At 43.3% G+C, this 14,736-nt stretch overlaps 1 protein-coding gene across 3 annotated transcripts in view; it reads left to right on the plus strand.

The window, feature by feature from the left end:
* Positions 1 to 14,736, plus strand: part of FANCM (FA complementation group M) — a 106,646-nt gene that overhangs the window by 46,784 nt on the left and 45,126 nt on the right. For all 3 annotated transcript variants that reach the window (XM_075926120.2, XM_075926121.2, XM_089778266.1), the window contains 2 exons: positions 7,844 to 7,975; positions 9,719 to 9,851. In XM_075926120.2, the coding sequence (XP_075782235.2) occupies positions 7,844 to 7,975; positions 9,719 to 9,851 (265 nt within the window). The remainder of the gene's footprint in view (positions 1 to 7,843; positions 7,976 to 9,718; positions 9,852 to 14,736) is intronic.

The following is a 14,736-nucleotide window of genomic DNA, read 5'->3' on the forward strand; positions in this document are numbered from 1 at the left end:
CACCCAGCATTGTTGTATACAACACCCGGTAAAGAATCAAATCCAAATATTAAAAAGGCTCGTGTTGTCTCCTCTCTACTTGCCCCAAGGCAATTAGATGTTTGTCCCCTTGTGGGGTTTTAATTTGTTCTTACTTCCTCTCTTTTCTATTCCTTTTGACATCACATCCTTTTGGTTTGTCCTCTTTCAGTTTTTAACTCCAATTACAGGCAAGCTAAATCAAATAAGTCAGTCTTGCCCGTGGTTCTTAAGGCTGCAATGTCAGACAAAACAGCCAGAGCCACAGGTGCCAGAGGCATGGCCCTGTTGCCAAGAAAGCCCTGTGTGTCGTTTTCACCAGCTCCACTTTTCAGGTTGACAAATTCCTAACCTGAGAGTAAATGTACTTGCAAGAGAGTTATTGTGCTAAGAGGGTTGTTCTAATGAGCCACAGAGGATTTTGAAAATTAAGACCAGACACTGAATTCAATTCAGTAGTGTGGGCAGCACCAGGATTATGTGCCACTGTGATATTCCAGTAGGGGAAGGCTGCATTCTGGACTAATTCTGTATAGTCCTATCAAGGCATAGTGGGGATCACGTTGCTGTGTTCAAGTCACCATCTGACCGTGTGGGACACAGGCTTTTAGCCATTTCAGGGGTCAGGGGTCATCTTTCACTGCCGTAACTATTTGAGACTCCAGCAGGAACGTACAGGCCAATGTGATCTTTTGAGACCTAGTGATTATAACATGCATAAATACAATCACATGCATAGCATTTCTAATAATGGCTAAGGTTGCAGGCATAGATTGACTCTCAAGCAATATATTAGCAATAACCCCTCCCCCCCTTTTTTTGGACCAGATATTATGGTGATGGGCTCAGCATGAATGCATTGCTTAGTCTTCATTCTTTCCAGCAGTATCAATTGGAGTTTAACAAGATACTGTTTGTTCTGGTGAAGACATACAGTTGTTCTGAAGAGACTTGTGCTGTAGTTAGTGTTTTTTGTTGTTTTCAAGGCAAATTCTAAGACTCAACAGAGAAGCAATTATTCAGTTTACAAACTGACCTTACACTGGGTCATCACTAGTATGTTTCATGCCATCATATGATAAATGGTCAGGGCAATGCATACTGTTGTTGATTCTTCTGATTGCAGGATGGTGTATTTCAAAGCTGCCAAGCTGCACATGTGGACAGATGTAGAAATGTTGTTAGGTGCATACAGACGCTGAAGCTTTGCTGACCATTTAACTGTAGACACTTTGGGTATACCTATGCTGCTGTAAAACCTGCAGCATGGCTGTGGCTGGCTCAGATCAGCTGACTCTCCCTCTGACTGCTGAGCTAAAAGTTCCAGGGTTAGACAGTCAGGCTCTGAAATCCCAATCCCAGGATGGGCCTCAGAGTCTGAGCCCAAATGCCTACACTGTTATTTTGCGCCCTGCAAGCCTGAGTCAAATGACTTTGGCTCTGAGACTTGGGATCTTGGTTATTTTACTGCAGTTTAAATATACCCCATGACTTTGTTTTATCCCATACAGAGCCTCACTTAGGATACGTCTACACAGCAGGGCTAAAGTCGAATTAAGCTCCGCAACTTCAGCTACATCAATTGCGTAGCAGAAGTCAAAACAGTTTAATTTGGCTTTTGGTGCCATCTATGAAACAGAAAGTCAAAGGAAGAACACTCTTCCTTTGACTTTCCTTACTTCTCATGAAATGAGGGTTATCGGAGTCGGAGTAAGAAGTCCTCCAGCTCAACATTATTTCAAAATAAAGGCTTGTAGAGTAGACGCACACTGTTATTTCGGAATAATGCTGTGTAGACGTAGCCTTAGAGAATAACCGTCCCTGCACTCTCATCGCCCCACCCTCCTAGTGTTGAAGATACACATGTTGAACTTGAAACACCTTTAAAAAACAAATAAAATATGATCTTGATCAATTTGTGCATTTGTTTCTTTGGTGTAATTCCGATAATGGCATAAGGATATTGCTCTTCTTATGGAGAAATCTCTGTTTACCGTTTTAAATTTCAAACTGAGTTTAGCCTTTCTGCCAAAAGACAGAATTCTTGTATTCTATAAAGTTCAGTGTGTTCTTTGTACAGTAGCAACATGCTTTGTGCTATTTTTGAGAATGGTATTTACATTATAAAATCTTTTCTCTTGGATTGTTAACGTAGCTATAAAAAGTATGTTAGAGAAATCCCATAATTAGTGTAGACAGATTTTAAAGTAAAAGGAATCTACTTATTTTCATTGAGGAAGGAAGGTGAGCTGTGATGTGCATTTTTTGACACAGACGCTGCATGTATTTCCCTTTAAAACTTTATCACAGTCTAGGCTCCTTTTTATTTGGTTTAAAATTGGTTATACAAGACTATGGTATTTGGGTGTAATTTAATTAATACAAAGGCAAGAAAACTGTGTGGAGTCTCTTCTGAGTGGCTTCAAACAACTTTTAAATCTAATAGAGATGAAAAACTCACTGCAAGATGTGGAAAGGAACCTAAACCTCTGGATCTTTTTATGAATAATATAGATTCATCTGAGCAGAAGGCAAAAGGAAGAAGTAAGGAGAGACTGAAGGATTTGAAAGAATTCATATGTTTATCACAAAGACAACTTAAAGGATATAAGTGCTGTTATTGGATAGACTGCAGGGAATTTCACACCAAGTCTGTGTTTGTTTAGCTTTGTTTGTCAGCTTAGTTTTGGAGAATTTAAAAAATGATTTCAAGGTTATATAGCAGTGTATAATTTTGTCTTTTAATTTTTAGAATTTACATGGATTAAGTTGCCTTGACAAGTGATTAAGTTGCCTAACTCTGCTGTCTAGGAATAATCCTAGCCACCTTTATAAATAAAAATTAAGCCAAAAGAGAACACATTAATGTCATGAATTAGTGAGCGATCACAGGGGTACTTCAAAACATCTTATCAGATTTGACTTAATATGCATATTATTCTTAAATATATTAAAAACATTTTTTGCAAACTGTGCAAGATTTGTGTATAGGTCTCAAATGATTCCATGTATATGAAAGGGTATCATTAGAGGGCCAAAGGAAACTTTTGTGTGGTTCAGTGCCTTACTTAGGTGGTGTTGGCATGAAATTGATTAGTTTTTAAGTGTTGAAATTTATGTTGATTTTGTTTGGTAGGGGGAGATATTTCATTTAATTTGATGCCATATGCTAGTGCATTCTTGGCTATTCTCCCAATTGGTAGAATGGAATAACTGTGTGTACTAGTCTTTGCATGCACTGTTGATGGTGTATTCAGTTGCTCCTTGACTGACCTTATTGAAGCAGAAAAGTACTCAGGCACTATAGAAACTTCTATGTTTACCCTCAAAAGAAAATCTACTTGTTCTACTGTTCTGTTTTAAACATTATTTTTTTGTACTATTGTATAACTAAAATGTCCTGGAAAGATTGAAATTATTTTCAGTTACTCTGCTTGTTAATTAGAGCTGATTGAAATCAGATACTGAGAGATTAGTTAAATGTAATGAATCACTTGTATCTGAGTGAAGCATGTTGTGTCTTTTCTAAGTAGGTTATGTTTACAGTTCTTATTTGATTGAGTTTTGAAGCTCCAGGTGACTGAATCCTGCTGTCTTAGCTGTTCCTGGTTTGTTTTGTATGAGATGATTAGCTCAGATATATAGTGGTGGTATCATTTTCTTCCATACTGCAGTTTAGGTCAGGGAGATGAAACACAAGCACTCATAAAATAGTGTTTAAAAAAAAAAAAAAAAAGCACTTGCACATAAAACCGTAGCTATGATGGTATTAAAATTAAGCTCACACCTTCAGTCTTTTTAAAGGAAAATGTCTTCCTTCATGTTTTGTATACACTATTTTTAGTTAGATGTCCAATTTATTTATTATCGTATATTCAAATACTAATGTACACTATACAGGTCTTTGAGTGTAATGCACACTACACTTTTGCCTTCAGATCTTTAATGTTCTCATGTTTATCTTATACTAGTAGTGCATTATGGAAGTTATTTGTTGGAATGGACTGTTGTAATCTACTATATTCTGTGAGAAGTAATATCTCCCCTGACCTGCTTGATTCACATTGACTATTTAAATAGTTTATTCTAGTGTGTAATGCAGATTTTGCTCAGGTTCCATCATGTTTATTTTAGCAGTTGGTGGGTGTCATTTACAGGTTATATGTCAATATATGCCATAGAATGTGTATTTCTTCATCTCAGCAAGGACCATACAGATTCTAGAACAGTTCTTCAACTGGATTGCAGCTTTTGGGGCAGAACTCAGTCTTACTGACTGAAGGGGGTATGACTGTTTTGCTGAAGAGCACACCACTTCTGTTCTGCCTTCTCTTACAGCAAGGAGTTCTTGTTCACCCTGCCTGTATCTGTGATTTAGGATGTTCTGTTTTTTTTTTCCTAAGTTAAAATAAATTTTAAATGTGTAGTGCAGAAATCTGGGCAAGTGTTGTTCACTGGTTTTTCAAACAGAAACATTGGATTCTTGGCTTCCCTTTCTTCCTGAAGTACTACAGCTCTGTAGCCTTGGCTTTTTTCTGCTTGATTGAACTAGAGGGAAAACTATATTCATGCACTTATTGCCCAACAGTGCATAGACAATAAGTTCTGCTTGTTTTGTGGCCAGCTCAGGAAGGGGTCACCCTAGTTGCCCTCTCCTGAGCCAATTAGAATCAGGAAGGCCCAACAGTGAAGCAGCAAGCAATCCCCTTGATCTCGCCTACTTTGCTTCATTTCCTCCAGGGAGGGAGCAGGTGACAGAATGATATGAAGGCAGTTCTCCCAAAGTAGAAATTGCTACTGACAGGTTGCATGAACCTGCTGCATTAGCCTCAGCAGTTTGTGATCCCAGCAGTGGATAATTTCTGTCTTCCAATGCAAAGCCATGGAAGGAAGCAAGAGAAGCTGGCCCAGATCTACCCAACAGAGCATTAACTTTGTAGCTGGAGACCCAGACTCCTTTTCCAATAAACAGCTCACAGTTATGGGCTACTAGTTGGGTTTTCCGCCTCTAACAGCGCAGTGACACCCAGGCAGCAGTGAGATGTTTCCTTACTGAATCTCCAGTCCCTCCTCTCCCACTTCCTCCCCTTTCCCACTGGTGAGTCTGAGACTTGCACTTTTTTTCAAGGGGAATCTCTGTAGATGAACTGAGACAGTTAATTGCTCTCCCCTCCACCAGGACATGTCTTCAGGTGCCTTAACAGGTCTTACTCTAGCAAATGCAACATAAAGAGCCAGAGTGTGACCATCTGGGCACTGCTGAGGGCATCTGCTCAGGGCGAATTGCTCAAAACCACGGCTGCTTACAGCCCCAGACTGGGGACCTTTCCCAAACAGGTCACAAACCAGTCACATCGAGCGCTTCAGCTGCCAATCCGGCCAGCAGGAAGCCTCACAAGCCAAACCCCTCAGACAGCCCAGCTCTCCTGTGCCACAATCAGCCCTGGACCTGCACACAAGTGAGGGGTTATGGAACCCGATCTCACCTACCCTAAACGGATCCTCCCAGTCCCAAAGAACCAGCCACAGACCCCTGGACAATTTACACGCTGGATCTTACCCACAAGAGCACGCTGGGCCAATTATTTAGAATCTAAAATCGAAAGGTTTATTGATAAAAGAAAGAGAAGGTGGAGAGTGAGGTTAAGGAGAATACGTTACATGCACCGATCACCAAGTTCTCGATGCCGGCTCTCAGCAGAGATGTTACAAACTGCTCTCTTAAAAGTCTCCGGTGTCCATCCTATGTCAGGATGGGTTAGCAATCCTCCCCGGCTCTCTGTCCCTCGCAAGGCTGCATCTGGGATCAGTAACGGAATTGAAGACAAGATGGAGTCCACCTCATGGCACTTTATATCCATTCCTGGTACCTTCCAAGCTGGAGTGTGTCACATGGTCAAGTGACCTGTCTGTGTTCCACGTGCCGGCAGCCATTATGCCCTGGCTGGTTTGCAGGGTTCCAGAACATTCCTCAGGTGTGTATTGGGCACCGTGAGAACCATTGTCCTTGGAGCCGTGCTAATTAGCATAGTCATTGACTGAGCAATCCTTCTTTACAACAGGCGGTCCAGGCCCATTGCTCTGTCTCAGGCAGAGAACGTTCATGGTACAAGCCCATGTTCATAACCCCACATACAGACATCACACAAGTACATGAGTAGCACACACAGAATCAGTAGGACACAAGCTTCCATTTGACACCTCACATGGCACTCTATGTATATGCTTTGGGGCAAACACCTTCCCCTCCCCCCTGAGTGCAGCAGAGATCTGGCTGCTCCCCTTAAAATCCAAGTTGTTGTCCTACATGCAGATGAATTGTAGACTTGGTAATTACCATAGTTAAAGAGACCAAAATACATGAAAAGTAGATATGTGCAAAGTAAACTGAAATAGTTGACGCCTGGAATAAACATGTGTTCTGCTTCTAAAACTGTGATGTATCTGACATTGATTTCCTGCTGGTTTTGGTATGTTTCACTCTTGACAAAGGGGGCACTTTCCCAAACCATTTCCGTCTGGTTTAGCCTTAACCAGTGTTAAAAGTTGTTGAAGCCGTTGATACCCCAAGATTCTAGTAAGCAGTCCTGTACTCAGTATTGCAGTTAGCCTTGTTTTTCATTATGTTTAACAAAAATAATTATGAACAATATGGCATCCAGAGCTTTCTGAAGATTCAGAATTCTCTGGCTTTTGTACTAATTCAACTGTACTCACCCTACAACTGTAGTAAAAACTAAGTGCGCTTCTTCCCCTCCATTGCTTATGCTCGAAACAGCACGTATCATTTAGCTGATTGCGCATGTCTTAGAGGCTGCTAAACTTTCTGCCAGGGAACTGAGTAAACTTGCAGTGACCAATCACGTTGCGACACGCTAACCAGAAGGAATGTGAAATCTATAAAAGTTTCAGCTCAGGCGATGCTCAAGGTCGACCTTGCTTTGGGCACTGAGCTCCTCGGCTGAACTTGTTTGCAAACAATAAAACAGAGTTGGAGCCAGCCTGAAAGTGAGACTCTCTTCTTGAGGAAAACTGAACTAGCCTCCAGGGGATGAAACTAGCAATTTATGCAACACAACCCCTGGGAAATGTTGTAAACATAGTTAGTATAGACAGTACCTCAGTCTGATTACTAGTGCATACAACTAGCATGAATTCAGAACTGATAGTCTCTTGTCATATTAAGCCAAAGATATCTTTGGAGAAAACTTGTGATAGTTTTATAGCATGCTAAGGTGTTTTTGATACTGCTACCCAAATGGACCAACACACCAAAAAAGCTATTTGCCTAGGGCAAATCTCATTACTCCAGTGATAAAATGGTAGAGTTAGTACTCCATGCAAAACTCTGTATGGGGGGGATTCCTAACCACTTTTGGCAAAGGAACAAAGCAGAAAAAAGCAGTATTAAGATGAATTAGAGCAGGTCATTTCCCTTGCTCTACTGAAGTGGAAAACAGGCTTGCATAATATGTCGGAATACAAATAAAAACAAAAAAACATTTAGCCTAAAAGATACAAGAAACTTACACCGGCAGTGGAGAACAGCATAATGGGATGTAACGTGGGCAGTATCCATCTGCTACGCTATAAACTATCTCCAAGTGAATGCAATCATCAAACAGGCTCCACTGCAGAGAATCCCACTTTGCAAACTCACCAGTTAGTGTACAAACCAGGCAAGCCAGTTACATTCTGCTTACTTTATTTCTGTGTGGCAGGTAACTGTGTATTAAAGCTGCCTGTTAATTATAGACCAACAGAATTTTGAAAAAAGCATAATTTTTTCTCTTTACATGACGTGTGCTTTTTGTTTTATCTACAGATTTTGGAAACGTTTGCTGGCCGCCTGATTAAAATTCGAGTTTTGGCCCAGCGTGATATTCCCAGCCTTACGAAGTACCAGATAATTATAGCCAGAGATCAATTTAGGAAAAACCCTTCTTCCCACAATGCGGTAAATATTACTTAGTATTGTTGTTTGGTGTATGAGTTTATTCAGTATTCAATAAACAGTAGTAACACTACTTCATTAACATAGTACATAAAATACCAATGGGTCTCAAAAATGCTTGAGTGGCTATAACTAGAAATTACCATAGATGTGCAGCCCCAGGGCTGGAATGTGCCAACTTGTGTAAATGCTCTCAACACCACTGCAGCACCAGTTAGGACAAAGAAGGTAGAATACGTTCATCTGAAGCTATAGATCAGTGGTCACCAACCAGTCTATCGGGATTGACTGGTAGATCTTGGAGCCTCTGACAGGGGATCCTGACAGGTTTGGCCAAGAGGCTATCTAATGCCGGCACTTCAGCTGCCCTTCCCCGCACTGCTGGGCACTTCCTGCCCTTTGCCTTGGAGCTGTTCCCCACTCCCACTTGCTGGGCAGGGCAGGGAAGAGAAGGGAGAGGAGGGGCGCTGACGCCAAGGTGCCTCCTCTCCCACCCTGTAGCCTATCTCCACAGAATGGAGGGGGGCACAACAGGGCCTGGGAGGGAGGGAGTTTGCTGGCTGCTTTTGAGAGTGGTGCAGGGCCAGGGCAGGGATGAGCCTGCCTTAGCCCCACAGCACTACCTGTGGTAAGCAGTGTCCAGATAGAGCCTGCATCCTGCCCCCCGTCCCAGTAAAAAAACAAAAACAAAAAAAAACACCTGCACCCCAAGTCCCTGCCCTAGCCCTGTGTCCCCCCCAGACCCAAACTCCCTTAGGCCTGTACCCTGAACCCCCTCCTGCACCCCAACTCCCTGACCCAGGCTCAGCCCAGAAACCCTCACACTCCAAATCCCTTAACCCAAGACCAGAGCCTGCACCCCAGCCCTCTGCCCCTGCCTGATGAAAGGGAGGAAGAACGGGGGAGGATGGAGCGAGCAGAGGCGGAGCCTTGGAGAAGGGGCACAAAGGAGGTGGGGCAAGGGTATTTGGGTTTGAGGTAGATCCTGGATTGCCCTTAAATTCAAAAAGTGATCTCCTGCTTGAAAAGGTTGGAGATCACTGCTCTATAAGGAACTAGACACACAGAATATAACTACCAGATTTCACTTAGGCCTGAATATTCAGCTCATGCATCTCCTTGTCTAAATTGCCTCAGGATATTTAGTAGTCACAAGTAGTCTGCCCTAGTCTATCCTTTGTTTATTCAGTAATCCAGGTGACAGCTATACACAGAAACTCAGTCCATTTATGACTTTCCAAAAGTCCTGTAAGTGCCTTAAGCATATCAGCGAGTGTAATTAATAACAGCCAATATAATTTAATTAAGTCAAGATGCTTAGCCTAGCTTGGGTAAGTGTGAAGAAAATATCACCCTGCCAAATGAAATAAGCAGTACAAGCAATAACACAAAATGGAATTCCCTTGGTAAGTCAGATAGTTAATTCTTCCACGAGGACAAGTAAAACAGCTTTGGTGTGTTTTGGAAATGTGTTTACCAATGTCTGTTATCTCAATTCCTTTATCAAAAACATGACTCCTTTGAGATTGAAGAGTTACTTTTTTTCGTTATTAGAAAACTTTCCCGAACAATTTCCAGTCTGCTTTATGAGGATTTTGGGAAACAAATCACCAATTTAGTATTGTATTCTTTTGCAGGTGTTTTTCAGAAGTTTAACTGATTTTTGGCATAAAAAATTGCAGTATGATTCCTGTTGTTTATTCACCTTTTTAGTTCAATCCAATGTGTCAAAATTTGTTTTCTTAGGGAATACAACAGGGCATCATTGAAGGAGATTTTGCTCTTTGCATTAGTTTGTATCATGGTTATGAGCTACTGCTGCAGATGGGAACACGATCCTTATTTATCTTCTTGTGTGGAATTATGGATGGATCAAAAGGTAAAATGCATTCACAAACAGACTTTCTCTACCCCTCATTTCCTCCTCCAATTTAATTTTCAGGAAATAAAAAATGTATGTTGAGTGCCATGTAAATAAGAGTAATCACCTTTTTTTTTCCTGAATAATTGTAATGACAGTTTAACAAATGTGTTCCTAATGAAATTTATGTGTGTTCTTTTTTGCAGCTTACATTTTGATTAAAATATCATGTTCAACGTAAGCCTTTAGACATCATCTATAGGTGAGATAGTGTAGTTAGAAACAATTGTGTTTGTATGGAGATAGCTCAGTGATGTATGGGAAAGATGGAATCAGAGTTCAGAGCACGATACAGCAATAGACCAGAAAAGATACCGAATCAACAAGTAGAAGGTCTGTGCAGAAAAGATTAGGTCTTTAAGGCAGTATCTATGCTGGCCAAACCCCCCCCCCCCCCCCCCAAAAAAAAACCTAAACAAAAACCCCACACACATTCTAGTAATTCCCCAACAGTTCAGCCTGTTGGTATTAGCAGCCATGGAAGACATAGGGTGATGCTATATTGGTTTTTTCCATCATGTCTCCTGGCCTTGCAAGTAAAATGTCTGAACCCTGTCTGCACTACATCTTCCTGTCTTGCCATCACCAGTTGACAATGGTGTGCTCCATTTTTGGTGCTGTAGAATAGGGATGTTAAATGTAATTAACGAATCGACTAGTCAGTTAGTCGTTAAGCAGGGGAGCTGCAGCAGCGTTAGCGCCCGGCTCTGGGAGCTAACCCTCGCTGCGGCTCTGCCTTTTAAATGTATTAAGAGCTATCAGGTTCTTAATACATTTAAAAGGGTGAAGCGCAGTGGGGGGGACCCAGTGTGAGCTGGAACAGCTGAATCCCTGCTCATGTCCAGTCCCTGCTAACCCCTTGCCTCCCCTCCCCTCTGCAGAGACAGTGCTAGCGGGAACCGATTTTTAATCTGGCTCCCTCCAGCACCGGCTCCCTCCCCCCAATAGAAGCAGCAAGGTGGGGGGAAGTGACTAGTTGAGAGATTAGTCAACTATCCGATGAGCTTATGCTTAGTCACTTACATCCCTAATGGAGACAAGATCTTATTGTGATATAAAACCTGGATTCGTCTTTGAAAGGCCTATGCATATTCCTGTTTCTGGGATTAGTGTCTCTTGGCATCAAGCTGTGTGATTGTCTAGAGAGCCGTGTCTGGGGACCTTGCTCTGTGTGTGTGCATGCGCGTGTGTGTGCGTGTGATGAAGGGCTCTTAGAGTTTAAAATGGGTATGGGGGTATGGTCCCAACTGCTTTTCAGTCTCCTCTTAATTGCCAAAGGTGCAGTTGTTTCACACAGGATCCTTGATGCTTTCCTCATCCAGTGTCAGCGTATTCACGTGTTCAGAGAAAAGGTCGACCCATCTGGATTGGTTGAATTTGGTGTTGAGAACCTGGCATGGTTAACTCTGCTTTTATAGAGAGCATTATAGCCCCCTGATCTACTAGGGTCTACTATGTTGGCACCCTTATGCCACTTTTTCCTCTCCTAGCGTATGTCTACATTACCACCTAGTTCGAACTAGGGAAGTTAATGTAGGCAACCGAAGTTGCAAATGAAGCTCGGGATTTGAATTTCCCGGGCTTCATTTGCATCTTGCCTGGCGCCGCCATTTTTAGATCCCTGCTAATTCGGACTCCGTGCCCGCAGCTACACGCGGCACGGAGTAGGTAGTTCGGATTAGGCTTCCTTGCTACACCTTGCTCTGGAACCTATTATTCTGCAGTGCCATTAAATCTTTAATCCTATTTTAGGTACTTATCTGTTACTGTAGTATCTGAGCACATCACTATCTTTAATGTGTATTTTACCCCACGATGCATCTGTGAGGAAGGGAAGTTCTGTAGGTCCCAGCTTAAAGATGGGGACCAAGAGCGCAGAGAGGATAAGTGACTTGCCCATGGTCACACAAGAAGTCTGTGTCAGAAAAGAGACTTGAACCTTGTCTCTCAAGTCATGGGCCATTGCTTTAACTACTGGACCATCCTTCTAATACCTATCTTCCATCTGAGCACAACAGGCAGCCTTTATCTCAGTTGAGTTTTTATTGTTTAAACTTTCCAGAACCTGTACACTCAAGTATTGACAGTGCCTAATGTAAAGCACTTGTGAAGTTGTCATTCTCAGCAGAAATTTAGAACATTAATTGCTTAGAATTGTGGTGTGCTGTTCCTATGCAACACAACAGCTGGAAATTAAAACTTGTGAATTGACCCTGGCATTTATATCACCTCTTTTTACAGGAAAAACTCTAACCTTTGTGGCCATTTTCAGTCTCAAGCCATTTGTTTCCATTTTGTACAGGCCACTAACTGGTCTGTATTTTCCCAGATCTCATTTATGTCTCTGTTATAACTTGTTCCTTGTTCATTCATCCAGCTATGTCAAAAGGTATTAACTAATCTGAACACAGCATCCATACTGCAAGCATTCTTCATAGTTTTTTTAATAGAAATTGTAAAGCCATTACTTGAAACTGTATGTTTCTAAAGCAAAAAATGTGCTGTTCTTCACTGAAGTCTGGGAGAGCAAGCTTGTGGGCATTTCTAACACTCTTGATCCGCCATCCAATGGTGATGCTCATTTTTAGGTCCTTGTTCCCCTAGAACTGCTCATCCCACCTTGTAAGAGCTGCTGCTCATAGTCTCTCACAAAGGGGAGCATGCAGAGGCCACTTAACAAGAGATTACTTACCAGTAACTATTTTCCAAGTATGTCACATCTGCATAGTCCCACTCCACACCAACTCTCCTCCACTTTAGAGTTTCAGGTCAAGAATTCCAAAATTAGGCAAGGAACTGAGGAGCCTTTGGAATTCTCCTTACGAAGCAAAATGACTCTAGATGATTGTGCAGCTCCATGCTAGGAGATGCCAGCCACACAAGTTTGAGTGTGCAGTAGTGTCATTCTCAAGCAGTAACACTTGGGGGTCACTGCCACCCATCCTTTCTTTGTGGCTAGATGAAAAGGGATGTTGGTCTACAAACTTTCTTTTGTAACATGGAAAAGGCTGAGAACCACTTACGTCTAAAGGGGTCAAGGAACAAACAGGTGCATAGAGTAAGATACACAGTATGTATTAGCCACTTACGGTATGTCTGCATTGTGTCATAAGCCCTGGTCTGTGGGACCTGCGCTGGTCTTTCCATGCTTATTTTTGAGCATCCACACTGCGTTGTAAACCAGGGTCTACGCTGGTTGTATGCTGACCGTGCTCAACCATGCTGGCGTGTCCATACTGCACTACATAGACCTTCTAACTAGGGATGTAAGTGTAGCGCCCCCTCTCCACCTGGTTACCTTCTTTAAAGCCAATCTCCTTACAGGTTTTGATAGGTCTGGGTTCTTCTGGATCCTGTCATACACTCAACTTTATTTTTTCTGATTGATGTACTTGGCGGTGCCTCCACCCCCCTCACTCCTTCCTGGCAGGGTCACCAGGGCAGCTTGGGAGGAAATTCTAGCCCAGATAGTAATCCCCATGTATTTGCCAGATAGTTGGAGACTCCCAGAAATTAGCACAAACACATACACTATATTAAACACAGTTATATTAAACAGGAGACCAATATAACAGAACAGGGTAAAACACTATTTTTAGGGTCACCGGTGCCCAGCAACTGTAAGATCAGGGTCCCGTTGGTACACGTACTTTGTTGGGGCCCTTGATGACTGTTGACCACACAATCCTTCTCTGCAGTGGTTTAGCAGTGAGGCTGACTAGGTCCAGTGCAGCCCAAAGGACTCACACATGGGAGAAGGCAGTAAATCCCTCCACAGTTTAATATGCTGCAGGTAATAAAATCCCCAAACGAATCCCCTGCCTAACTAAAAATTGGTGCACTCACACACTCCCTGAATGAGCCTCAGGTTGAGAGATGACTCAGTCACTGCAAAGGGGCTGCTCTCTTCTCGCAGGGATCCTCTTCAGGCAGGAGTCAGGCTGCTTCGGTCCCAGGATTTCCCCTCCCCGCGAAGGGTGCAAGGCTCAAGGTGCAGACCACACAACTGCACCAAAATTCAAACTATAACCTCCTAGCCCAGCATGCAGACCCACCCAGCAGGCAGCAGCCCTGAACTCGCTGCTAGAGCAGAGCTGACCATGCGGTGACTGGTCTCACCCAGGGAGCTGGAGCCCACTCAGCCTGGCTGGGGAAGCCTCCCAGCAAACTCCACAACTGGGAATCAACAGTGGAGACATAAACCCAGCTGAGGGATCCTGCCTTCAGGTCCCTAGAGGCCAGTTCTCAGGGGAAACCCTGCATGCAGGCCTGGGACTTACTAGCTCCCACACAGCCAGCCTCCCCTTGCCCTGCTGGCTCCAGACTCCCCCCAACAATGGTCTCTCCTTCCCCCTGGGAGGGGCATCTCACTCCCCATGGGTTGCCGGGCAGACTCTGGCCCTGGTAGGGTGGGGGAGCCAAGGCAAACTCAGAGCCTCTCCCTGAGCTGCCAGCAGACAAGGCCCCAGGAATCCAAGTAATCTCCTTGGGGGTTACATAAGCAACTAATCGACTAGTCAACTATCCAATAAGCAAGAGCTTATCAGATAGTTGACACACTAGTTGACGAGTCACTTCCCTCCTCCGCTCCACCGTTGCCTCTATCAGAAAGAGGCAGCTGAAGGGGAAGAGGAGGTGCTGTGGGGAGCCGGCTTCAAAGCTGGTTTCCTCCAGCTCCATGGAACGGGACAGGAGTGTAGTGGTGGTGTTCTGCATTTGAAATGTGCAAGTGTAGGGTATTCCCAACAACAGAGACTCCCCACTGGGGCTCTTGTACATTTCAGAGCGGAAACACAGGGAGCCTGTGGCCAGCGGGGGACTTAGAGAGCTGGCTTCCTCTTGG

Source organism: Pelodiscus sinensis, chromosome 5 (genome assembly GCF_052426305.1).
Source record: "Pelodiscus sinensis isolate ZL-2025 chromosome 5, ASM5242630v1, whole genome shotgun sequence".
NCBI lineage: Eukaryota > Metazoa > Chordata > Testudines > Trionychidae > Pelodiscus > Pelodiscus sinensis.